At 38.3% G+C, this 12,662-nt stretch overlaps 1 protein-coding gene across 7 annotated transcripts in view; it reads left to right on the top strand.

Moving 5' to 3' along the window:
- PTPRK (protein tyrosine phosphatase receptor type K) overlaps nucleotides 1-12,662 on the top strand; it is a 412,034-nt gene that overhangs the window by 188,878 nt on the left and 210,494 nt on the right. For all 7 annotated transcript variants that reach the window (XM_055810498.1, XM_055810497.1, XM_055810504.1 and 4 more), the window contains exons 4-5: nucleotides 1,107-1,188; nucleotides 3,093-3,208. In XM_055810498.1, coding sequence (XP_055666473.1) covers nucleotides 1,107-1,188; nucleotides 3,093-3,208 — 198 coding nt within the window. The remainder of the gene's footprint in view (nucleotides 1-1,106; nucleotides 1,189-3,092; nucleotides 3,209-12,662) is intronic.

Raw genomic sequence — 12,662 nt, 5'->3', positions numbered from 1 at the left:
GAGAAAGTGCTTGATGGAGACAGTGTTCTCCCACTCACCTGCAGGAACGTTGGGTTGTTAATCCACTGCCTTTGCTGCTCCCTTACATTGTCCCCAGGAATGGGAAATGAAAGTGCTTGAAAAGGTTTATGTATAGAGCAGCTGACTTGCTCTAAGCCTGTCTTGTGCAGAAGACCCCAACAGACAGTTATTTTGGGCAGTCACGACTGCAAGTTTATATCATATCACTTGACTCAGTCTTTACCCGTATGCTTTCCTCTTTCATATATTCCTTTTAGTTTAGACATTCATGCTTCATCTCTTATCTTTTTTTCTTCTAATTGTTTTCCTTTTACTGTCACTATATTCTGCCTCTTTTCGTGCATACAAAGAAGCATGGATCTCAACGATAAACGTGTTCTGGTCAGCTGGCATTATTTTGCAGCATCAGTACCAAAAGACAGCTCTGTGCTCTGGAGCACTCCAAGATCAACTCTTTGTGGTTACTGCCCATTTGGGGTGGGACAAGAAGGTGGATGTGAAGACACTCTCTACTTTTCCTTCAGACAGCAATTTCCCCATTGTCTTTCAAGAATGAAGAATGAAGTTCACGACTACTACATAAATCTCATGCTACAGCTGTTCTTTTCGTTGCCACTGGGGAGTGCTGCACTATTTCTGTGCTGCTGCGTGTTTTCCTGTGCAATTACGCTGCAGAAGGTTACAGGAGACTTTGGACTATGCTGTGACCCCTGACAAGAATATAAATTTTGTTAAAATTGGCTGATCAGTTGTGTGCTGTGATGTTGAATCTGTGTGAAAGTAATGGCATTTTTTCCAGAATTGAATCATGTTTATACATTTAGCAGAGTGAAAGCAGTATGCTGTTAATTGAGGTAATAAACATGCTTTTCTGGTGTGCCATAAGCAGCAAATCCAAAGAAAGTAATGTATATGAATGGTATGGAACTGCAATACATTGAGTAATAAATATTCCATTCGGTCGTCAAACCTTGTAGGAACTTCAACTAAATGAAAAAGGCAATGTGTCTTATATCTACACGCTTGCCACTGTGGGAATTCTGTAGAAATGAGTCTTGCAAACATTTTTTCTTACATTTTGACAGGTAATATTTGAAGCTGAAGTCTCAGATGGGAGAAATGGCTACATTGCCATTGATGACATCCAGGTTCTGAGTTACCCTTGTGGTAAGTAATGATTAAGAGCTGCATTTTTCTCTGTCTTTTCAGGACATATTTGATATCATTGTAGACTGCTGAGGTTTCATCACTTTATCACTGATGTTCTTTGTTCTTTCAATAGTATTTTTGTTGCAGTTTCCAGGGGAAAATGTAGTGTTGCAATAGTGATTTACCTGGGTAAAATCTGTGTTGCCAGAAATGAAGTATACAGGAGTACAAAAGCAGAAATTCTTCAGTATCTTTTTAGTCATACTGTAGTCAGTGTACATGATCAAAATGGGTGTTAATGTGTATACTCACTGATTAAAGAAAACTGAATTGACAGATGCATGTAGGAATTTTATCAGATTTCATGGCTTTGTTCTTCTTTCTTTTTTTTTTTCCCCTCCTTCCCTCAAACACAACAGATTAAAAAAAAAAGGCATCTGGCTATTGAACTACTGAAGGATTGGGTTTTGTTGTTTGCTGTTCTGTTTTTTGTGGACAGACTTCAGGCATTTGTTTGCCTTTCCCTGCTTAATCCTGGTAAAGAATTACATACATGCAAACACAAGTTGTGATAAAGAATATTCTACAAATAAAAAGTTGTGAGGAAGAAATTATTACTGTGCATTTCTGTCATTTGTTACCACATTTTTTTTTGGTAATTTGACTCTATTAAATTCTTCTGATCTTCCTCTAGACACCCAGACTTCCCTGTTCTAAAATGTGATTTCATTGTAATGTATGCTATGGCTGATAATTTAATTGCTTTCTGAAATCATCAAGTTTTAACAACTCTCTCCTGCAAATTTGCAAAACTATGCCAACTCATAAAGTTGCAATGGCAACCTTACATTTTGTTTTCTTCTACCCCGAACCCATTAAGACCATAGCTCTTAGGGGCTAGCAAGCTTACAGGATATTTGAGTGAGTTACCTCTTCATATTTCAACCAGCCCAGCTATCTGATGTCTCTATTCAGCAAAGCTCTGCTCAGATTCAGTATCTGGCTTTCATTTTCTTTTCTTCTATTGCTGGTTGCGTTGTTGTGTCCCCTTCACCTTTGTGGTTTGGTTTTTAGTGTTTTGTTTTGTTTTTTTTTTTTTAAGTGTCAAAACAAAAGACACTTGGTACAGCCATGGTGGCAGATTATCAGCATGATACAGTATTCAGATAAGATCTTTTTCGTTACTGATGTTTAAAAAACATGTTTGTTCAAATTTGCTGTTTTTTCCTCCATGGTTGGCGCTTTTGTTTGTTTGGGGGTTTTAGTAAGCACAAAGAAGTAACAGTTCAGCTACTGTTTTCATTAGCAGCTCTTAAGAAAGAAATGGACGAGAGCTGTGTAAGGTACCTATTCCTCATGTGTCTGTCAGCATGTCTAATAAATCCTTCAGGTGGTTGTGCCACTGAGCTTTCCTAGGGGCTTTGTCAGTGCAGGAAATAGATTTGTCAGCTCCTGAAATGCTATATTCAACAGCACAGATGATTTAATACAGTAAAACAATAGACTTTGAATTACATTGCAAATAATCTGAATAGTATACCCCTATCTGCCTGAACAGTATCCTGTTAATTGGGTTTTTTCTCAGTATGCTGGGTTTCACACAATAGAAAGTGTTTGGAATAATTTTTGTAAAGTGCTGCTGACGTTCTGGTGTTTGATCTCCTTCTCTTGGCTTTGATTTTTAAAAGACTTCATTATAACTCATGTATAACATAAAGTTAGAAGAATCACCAGAGTAGAAGGGAAAGGACTGAAAGCACTCTTTCGTCTCGAAGAGAGATGAAACAAATAATTTTCTCTCTTCTGTTCCTGTTTTTTAGCCAAAGGCAGTTAAAATATGCATCTTCAGGGAGACAATAATGTTACTGGCACCTTTTTTAGCAATAAGCGTTACTTATAATTTTTGTTTTCCCCCTCTGCAGATAAATCTCCACATTTCTTGAGGCTGGGGGATGTAGAGGTCAATGCAGGGCAGAATGCTACGTTTCAATGCATCGCTACGGGGAGAGATGCAGTGAATAACAAGTTATGGCTCCAGGTAAGGCTAACTCATGCAAGTCTATTTGGCTAGAGGACAAGCTGCTTTCTGGAGGTGAAATATTTAATTTCCTAAGCCTTTTTTCCTACTGCATGCAAAATATTTAGTTTAAATACAGTTTTATCTCTGTTAAATGGAGAAACTTGTTATCAATTTTGTAATTTTAAAAAACTTGGATTAAAAATTCGAACAACCGGTGTGGACAGTGGAGGAGCATTGGTCTTTAAGGTACTGTGGGCCTTCTCTCCTTGTAAACCAGCTCTTCTGTATCAAAATTTATTAACATTAAGTGGAGATAATTGGCATTTGGGATCTAGTAAAACGCAGATATAACACAGCTGTCATAAATTTTGAGGATTATTTTTGTCATATAAATTGCAACTAATTCTTTGTTCAAGCAGGTGGCTGGAGGGTTGTAGCTGTACTTCTGTGTGCATAGCAGTTTTACTCAGCAGCATAATTAATGGGACAACATAAAAGGACTGTTGCATGTCCTTTTTCTCTGTTTCCGTAATAGGAGGGACTTCAACTTTTATGTGTGTAATTGTGAGTAGCATGTATGTTAGAATCTAAGCAAAGACTAAAACCAGAAAATAACCCTTCTCATAAAAAAAAAAAACAAAAAAACCCAACACAAAACACAAAAAACAAAACACCATGAAGAAAGAAGACATTAACACCACCATCCCCCCCAAAAAACCACTTTGTTTTGTGATGTGGTGAAGACCACCAGTTAAGTAGAAGGATGGCAAAGTTTCACAGTTGCTCCTTGAAAAAAAATAAATTTTGCCATTTAATAAGGATTAAAATAATCACTGTAGTTGTATGTGTACCTTTTATGCATATGCTTTAGTTTATACAAAAACTTAAGCACCAACAGTCCTCTAGAATGGTTTCTAAATATGCCCTTTAAAACTTTATTTTTGTAAAGCGTTTATTTCAGTAAATTTTCAGAACTGTAAAGTAAATACTTTTTGGGAAACATTGTACTTTGAACTATAATCAGAACTTCAAAATAATCTTTTTTTGGCAAGCATTGTACTTTGAAATGAACTATAAACAGTTAGTTCAGTCCATTTGATTTTTCTTTTAATAGAGAGTGGAGCTGACAAACCTTGAGTAACAGTTGCATATAGGCATGAGATAAAATTTAAAGAGATTTTTTTAATAGATAGAATGAGATTAGAAAAACCCCAATATTCAAAATGGTATTACTGGACAAATATGCCACAATATTAAAAAAGGAACAGAAATCCAGCAGCAACTGCATTGCATTTAGTGAAAAGGTATCATAGCAGTAGGACTGATTTGTACTTCATGTCTTTGAGTAGTAACTTGTTTAAAATGAGCAAACATGTAATGCATTCATTGAGGAAGAGGAGTTTGATTTCAGAAACTTGCCAAATAGAGCGCACTAAGAACATAAAATGAAGGTGAGCTGGGCTTTGCTTTATCAAAGGCAGGACTACAGCAATAGAAGCATACTGGCAAACCTGTGAAGCACCGCCTGCAGCTGATCATGGGGTCAGAAGGGCCCGATGGAGACAGCCAGCTGGAAATCTTCCCTATCACTCACTCCTTGGCATCAGATAACTTTGACAGATTATCCTTTCTAACTTTCACTCCCCTGAGAAGCCTGGTTAGCAGCCAGAGCAACTCAGAAAACATATGTTTTGTCCCTCCATATACTTTCATAGGTGGTCTGTTTATCACAGATGTGGTAGTTTCTCACAGTGGGAAAGGTAAGGTACCTTTAAGGTTATAACTCTGCTTGCTTGTGCTTATGAAGTGCCTTGATATTCTTGAAGATACCTTGCTACTAAAATTGTATACTTTAACTTCTGTTCCATTTCTTGTTCTCCCTTAAACAGTGCCAAATTTTCACCAATTTAAAGGTGACTCATTTTTTTCTTTCTCCGTCATCATTCCACCCCTCCATCCTACTTGCCTAACATAAGCATTAATCAGCAACTATCCCTCTCTGAATTCTCTTCTTTAGATAACACAGCAAGTTATGTGCAGCTAATAGTGAATTTAATACTTTGCCTTAAAACATGGGGTGGGTATGTATGTGCCTCGTGAGGCTCCAGAGTGTGACTTGAAAAAGGTTCACTTTAACCTTTGACCAAACTGGAGATTCATAAAGCCCAGATACCCAGAAAGGAAGAACTGGCAGATCAAATCAAATGCCTAAGTAATTGTTTTTGAGAGCCCTGAGCTGAAACATTCCAGGAATGTATTTTTGTCATAACAAGAAAGGCCATTGGAAAAAAAAAAAAGTGCAAAAATGAAAAATGTAGGAGTGGGGGAGAAGACACTTTCCAAGTACACTGTGTTAGAGAAAATAGCTTTTGGTTATATCCTTATTGAAAAAGAAAAGATATTTCCTTGGAAAACAAGAATAAAAAGCAGCAAACAATTTGCTATTAAAACCCGTTCTTTAATAAGGAAAGATCTGAGGTGCAATTGGAGATACTAGGGCTTTTTGTGTCTGAGATAATGTAAGATCTCATTTGCTTACACTGAAGTAATAGAGATTTGCAGGCACAGATTTTCTTACAGGCTCTACCAGCGCTCTCTGGCTCCCTCAGACCTCAGTTTTAGAGAAGGGCTACAGTATATTCAGCAGCAGGAGGAAAAAAAACCCAACAAAACCCCACTGCATTCTGTGCTCAGTCGTGCGGTCCCACAGCTGCTTCAGCCAGGCTTGGTGTGAGCTACCGTGACCTGGCCGGCCTCCTCATGCCTCTGCAATGATGCTGGAGCTTTTGCAGCTTGCCAGTAAGTCAGTTCAGAAAAGTGATCTGGCTGAAAAAGATTTTGGTCCAAATTGGATTTTTGTTGTTGGGGATGAGGAGGACTGTTTGGTGGGGGTTTGTTTTGGTTTGTTTTTTATTTATTGGGTTTTTTTTAGCTTGATTCATGTCTGAATTACCTATGTACATAGTCCCAGCAGGTAGAAGAAGATGAGGATGTATGGTTAAAAGCAGGCAAGAGGGAAAGATTATAACGATCTGAAGTAAAAGTGGCTCTTGGTAGCATGTCTCATTGTGGTGTCCTGTGTAAACTTCAATTTTATTTGATTTTTTAGATATTGGGGAAAAAGCCCTGATCATATACTAGATGATTTATGTGCATGCGCATTTCCATGCTTATGTTTTTATTAATGTATATATAATTAAGTACACCACATACTTTTGCCTGTCTGAAAATAAAAATGGATAAAAATAGGCACAGCATTTCAATAGTTTCCTGTGTGTTTACTGCTGTAATGACAGTCTTTTCATCAACTCAATTTTCTATAAATGTATGTCTGTAAACATTTCAGACAAATAGGAATTAACATTGAATTGAACTTCTCCTGACTTTCATGGCTGCAGATTTTGCTCTTGTTTGCCTTTAGATTATATGTGATCTCTTGTCCCCTTTCATACCCCTCCCTCCCAACCCTGCATATTGCAGCCCCACTGGACCAGGGTCTGGAACAGTCAGAGCTCTGGCACTGAAAGATAAACAGTAAAGATAACACAAGTCTTTAAAAATTACAGCTGCATTAATACAAAACAAATATTTGTGTAGATCAAGAGATTTAACTGGTTGAACAAGATGATCTGAAACACACCTTTTGTGACTGTGGGAGCAGGACAGAAATGCAGCTATCACATTTTTTTTGTTCTTCACCTTTTCAACCTAACCTGCCATTGAATCTATTATGGTTGTGAGCTGAAGAATTCTCTTTGTGACCTGCAATTATTAGCAAATTCTAAAACAGTTTCAAAATCCTTAGTTTTTTAAGGTGAGCATTAGTGGTGTTTCCAAAATACGTGCAGTCTTGGTGTGGTGTTTTTTTGGGTTTTTTTGTTGTGGGTTTTTTTTCCCCTCCCATCCCCTTCTGAATGTAATGCTGTGGAGTTTTTTTCTCGGTATTTCCTCCCCTCCTCCTAAAATTTCCACTGCAATATGCCACATACCAACAGCTGTAGTTTGGTGCCACTGTACACACTGCAGCAGTTGGGTTGTGTGATAGGAATCTCCAAACCCAAGGTGGTAAGGTAGCTTTTCTGCCTGTTAAGCTTTGATATGCTCTGTCTTATAGGTTTCAGGAGTTAGCAGAAGTTCTTGCTGAAAAATTCTTCCCTGTAGGAGGTGAACATGTTTGTGTGTGTGTGTGTGTAATTTTAGAAGATTGAATATAGCATATATAGACGTCATAATTGATCAGTTGTTGCCTACTTTGCTGATTTTCTTTTCTCTAAAGTCTATGAATTGTCTCTTTGAAAAGACACTTCAAGAATAAGGATTCTTTGATTTATTAATGTTTGATGCACCTTGCTGCTTTGTGCACGTTGATTTGCTGAATTAGTATAAATAGGACCTCTTTTTTACTCTGTTTTTTCCTCTGTGAAATGCCATGCATTCCAGTGGAGTTATGTCAGTAAATAACCTTGCGAACAAGTCACTTATGCATGTTAATCCTGTGCTTGGGGTGGATATGTGTTAAGTATTAAATATTTGAAAGAATAGTGCACACGGGGCTTTGTACACATGAAATGCAAGGCTGGAGTGGGGGCATCTGTTTTCTCATTTGATTTGGATTTTTCCAAATGTGGAGAAAGCTTCCACCATTTTAAGCTTCATTTCTTTGCTAAGACAGTGGAGAAATAGAATTGACTGAATAGAATAAATAACATTTGGGTACACAAAGACTTCAGAAAGCAGTGTATGTATTGTCCAGCATTTGTTCTGTGGATCTAATTGGGATATCACAGCAATCGGGTTTTTTGCATAATCAGGCTGTGTTTAACAGCTTCCTGAGCTGGGAACAATTGTGGCTCCCAGCAGCCCAATACGATTTTCAGTGTCTTATCAATGTCCAGTTTAACTGGACACTTGCACAGTGCAGAGAATAGAGCTTTTTGCTACAACATCTGTTAAACCATATGTCTTGGCACCTGGTTCAGATGGCGATAACTGCAGCACTAATGAATCCATCCATCATGGCTGAGCTTTGCATTAACATAGCATTGGATTAGGGAAAGCGGCTTGTCCTGGCTTTTCAGTCGGATGTGTTTTGCTGCTGCGGTCTGCAGTGATACCATTTGCTTGGGCGAATCTGAAATTCAAAGGGGGGACCGCATGCATTTAAAATTTCAATACATGCCTGGTAATCCTGTGCAGATTGCCATCAGAGTGGTGGCGAGCAGGCCAATCTGTCAGCAATAGCTGTGGGTGCTGGCTAACCGCCGCTCCACTTGGGCTGCCAAGGCTGGCAAGGCAGCCCCGCTCTCGCCCGTGGAGAGGCTTGTCAGCGTTAATGCGGTCTGATGCAGCCCCTCTCTCCGCCAGAGGAAAATGTCGTTCCTTGTGGAATAACAGATAATTAAAGCAATTGCCTGAGAGTAATAATTGAAAAAGTGAAATTAAACAGCATTATGGAAAATAAAATGCAAATTGCTGTAAAAACAATGGAGTTGGGCTGACCTCCCAGTGGTACCAACTGTTACCAGAGGATGAACAAGTGTCTGCGCAGTTCTCTGTTCAGGCTCAACAACTGGCCGTTTCCTGCTCCGCTTCTTGAGGAAACCGCCATAACCCTTAATGCCCTGTTTAGCAGCATCTTGGGTTTTGGTGCTGGTTGCCACGGAATGTAATCTGATATTTAGCATTCCTTTTTCTTGCTAGATACTGTGCCTGCATGCTCTTTAACAAGTCTTCGGACTGGGTGCATGCAGATGGTGTCCTGTGATCATGCATTTGGGCAGAACGTTGTGCAGGATCTGTACAGTATTTCAGGAATTTCGACTGGAGAGTGTATATGAGATCGGTGCCTCTGGCAGGGGGCTGAGGGACGCAACACTGACTGTTTTGTTTTGCTTTTGGAAGGGGAGTGTTTTCTCTCAGAGGAAAGAAGTTGTGCCGTACAAGTCCTTTCTTCCCGCTGTACCTAGAAGGTGAAGGCAGGGATCAATATTCAGCAGGAGGGTTTGAGTATGGGCTGTGGGCCTTTGGGGTAAACCATTTAGCTGCAGTGAAGTGCCGAGAGGCTCGCTCATGGTCTCACAAACAAATGTATCTGTAATAGGAGAGTCATGTCCAGTTTAACTTTGGTTTAGGTAGTATGCATGTTTTTTCTACTTTGATTTTTTTTCACCGTTTTCTTAATGTAACCTTGCCTTTTGAGATCCTGTTACATTTTGATACAGTTAATTAACTGCTAAAGATACCGTTTCTTTAGTTTGATGATAAAATATTTGCTGTTCTAGTGCACCTGCCTGTTCACCATTTTCAATGTATTTGAAGAATGTTTTTTGTTGGTTTGCACAGATTTTATGATCCCTGAAAGTTAAAGGGAGCTGAGTATACTCTGGATGTTAGAAAAGCTTTGTTATTTTGCTTTTTCTTTTGTGGGCCCTAGAGAAATTTCAGAGAAGGTGCCTTGTTGGCACGTGCAGAGTTTCAGCCATGGAACTGTGATGGAGAATTTTGGTCCCCTTTTTTGGTTTTAGTCAACTGTCAGGTTTGATGCTTTTTGGTATTGAACTGAAATAAGTCACTCAGTCCTGCTTGCCCTAAGGAGGAGTTGAAGGTATGATGTGTGGAGGCTGTGTGAGGGGAGAGGACCGATCGCTCTGGGGTTGTTCTTCTTTGGTGGCAGGAGTGACGGGTGAACCTTGGACAAGCCTCTGGGGAGACAGCAGGCTTTTTGGATCATCAGGATCATCTGCCCAAAACAAGTACTAATGTGTACAACAAATTGGGCTGTTTATACCAAACCCTCTTTCCTCAGCCAGTAAAATGCTGCTTAAGCCTACATTTTACTTTATCATGATTAACACTAATAGCCATACAGCATGTAAGTTCTTTGCACTTGAGGCTTTTACAGAAACTTCACTTCACTCATTTATCTCATCATTGGTTGTTTTTACTTACAGAAAATATGTTTTTGAAAGTGAGCAACAGAATAGGGTAGAATAGAGGACAAGGCTCCTCTTTTGCTATTACTTGTCTATTTTACCTGCACTTTCACCTCATCGTATTTATGTTCTGTGATAGATGTTCTAATTTTCCAAACATTTTTTCAAAAATATATGAAAAACTGCCTTTAAGTGATATATCAAGCTCCTTGTAAATGACTCGACTTTTAGCTTATTCTGTATCACACACTACTGACTCTGACACGGTAATAAAGAATATTCACCAAAGAAAAATACAGTATTCATAACTTCATATTTGAGATTCTCCTTCTAACTTGTTTCACAAAGGTTTTTCCCTGCCTTTTTTTTTTTTTTTACTCTGTATTCACCTTTGATGCTATCTGTGTCATTTAACTCTGTTCTCTCTCTCTCACTCCTCAATTTATCAGTTTCTTCCATAAATATGGCAGTTCTCCCTAGATCCCCAGTCATCTTAGGTTTCGGCAACATGAAGCACTGTAATCCTTCTGGTTTTAATTTAATTCTGCCCTAGTTAACTACATCCTCCAGCCTGCATAGCTACTAGTCATATAGTTTACATGGCAGCCTTTGGGATTGTCATCCCTGTAGGTCTTCCTTGGGGATGCTGCTGCTCCTGAGGCAGCTGGAGCATCATCAGGTGCTGTGGCCTGTGCCACTGCCTGTGCCCTCGGTGGTGCTGGGGGCAGCTCGCTAACCACTGTGACACTGGGCACCGCCTGCTCCTGCTGCTGTTTTGTAGTTTACAGCTGGACCAGCTGTGGTGGAAGCTTGGTCACTCGGTGAAGTCCTGGTAGTATTTCCTCAGCCAGCCAGTGGCTTAAACCCATAATATGGGTTTAAGAAATAAGACATAAATGAGACATCTGAAATTAAAGTGATGTTTATAAAAACATATATTGCTATAAATTCCTACTGTTGACTCCTGTGAGTCATGTCTATTAATGACTGTGTTCAGGTCTGCATGTGAGACTTGATGAATTACAGAAGAATAAGAGCAGCTGGTGTACTTGGCTGCTTTTAGAAAAGGGTAAAGTTGTCTGCTGAGAAGTGTCTGAGGAACTGTCTTGTGTGGTGTTGGTCTTCAGTAATTGCTTTTTTCTGCAACATTTTTCCTTCATTTTCTTCTCTGAACAAATCAGATTTTTTTGTTTTGAGCTGCAGAATGAATGCTGGAGTTCAACGTGCACTGCTCAAGGTGATAGAGATCTTTAATCACTGTGTTCCCCAATTTGTATTTTTGTGAATTGTGATTGGGGTTTTTTTGTTTCTGGTTTTGTTTTTGTTTTGTTTTGTTTTTGTTTTTTTTTTTTCAATTGACAACACTGCATTCAAGAACAATGGGTTTATGAAAAGCTTATTTATTATTTTTTTTTTTATGTAGATACCTTTTTTTTTTTTGGTAGCATGTGTTACATGCTTAGGTTCAAAATAACAGGCTTTGAAACATCCAGAGAAAGAGTGCGTCATTTTTATTTGTGTAGAGGAATGGCCAGGGACACTGTAGTATTGCTACTTTACCTCTGGTGGATTTTATTATAATAAAATAAATTAGAATGGCCACCTCTGAAGGGCTAGCTGGCTCTCAATTAGATTATTTCATGAGAACCCTTGCTTTCTTCAGTAGGAGTCTCAGTGCAGTGTGAGAGCAACTGAGCTACCTCAATGCGGACAAGTAATGTAACCAAGACATGTAAAGTAATAATGAATTTTACTGTACTGCAGGGCTGCATGCAGGATAAAACTTGGCTTGTCACATTTATTCAAGATCTTCAATATATGTTTGCGTGGGAAAAGCTGTGTTACTTTTGCTGCTAATAAAATGAATGTGTAATTCATTGGAAAGTAGAATCCGTCTGCTTTGCCATGCATGTAGGGAAACCAGTAAGTTCAAGCAAGTTGTATTAATTTCTTATTAAAAAATAAAGTTTAACTACATGCTTTCTCATAAAAATCAATCAAACAAAAGAAATTGCTACTTCACCTTCTTGTGTACTAAGAACAAGATAGGACTATGTAGGCATATTATTTAAGGTATAGATCTAAGTCATGCTGTGTTTGAAAAAAATATTACTTAGGCTTAAATCATGTATTAGTAAATAAAATTTACTAGAAAAAACATCCCACTTGCTCAGTCATTTGCTTTTTTGTGGGTGGGGAAAAAATTGAAATTTCACTTATAGTGTCTTATGATAAATAATGTCATGTTTTATTATGTTTCTAGTACATCTAATAAGTTTTCAAGTCACAATAATATATTGAGACACTTGTGTAAAAGAATAAAAATAAAATTAATAATAAAGAATTTTTTTTAGAAAGGTAGATTTTTCTCCATTTGGAATTGTGTCCCAAATGCTGTAAAAGCATATGCTATGTGTGCTGAAAAGTGCCAGACTTCTATGTAAGTAAAATTTTAAAAGTACAGTTATTTGTTATTCTCATGGTTTTTTATTTTTTTAAAACATCTTTTGGCAGAGATTGCCTGTTATCGCTGCTATTCA

Source organism: Falco peregrinus, chromosome 7, assembly GCF_023634155.1.
Source record: "Falco peregrinus isolate bFalPer1 chromosome 7, bFalPer1.pri, whole genome shotgun sequence".
Taxonomy (NCBI): domain Eukaryota; kingdom Metazoa; phylum Chordata; class Aves; order Falconiformes; family Falconidae; genus Falco; species Falco peregrinus.
Note: the sequence above shows the minus strand (reverse complement) of the source record. Positions and strands in the feature narration are given on the sequence as shown.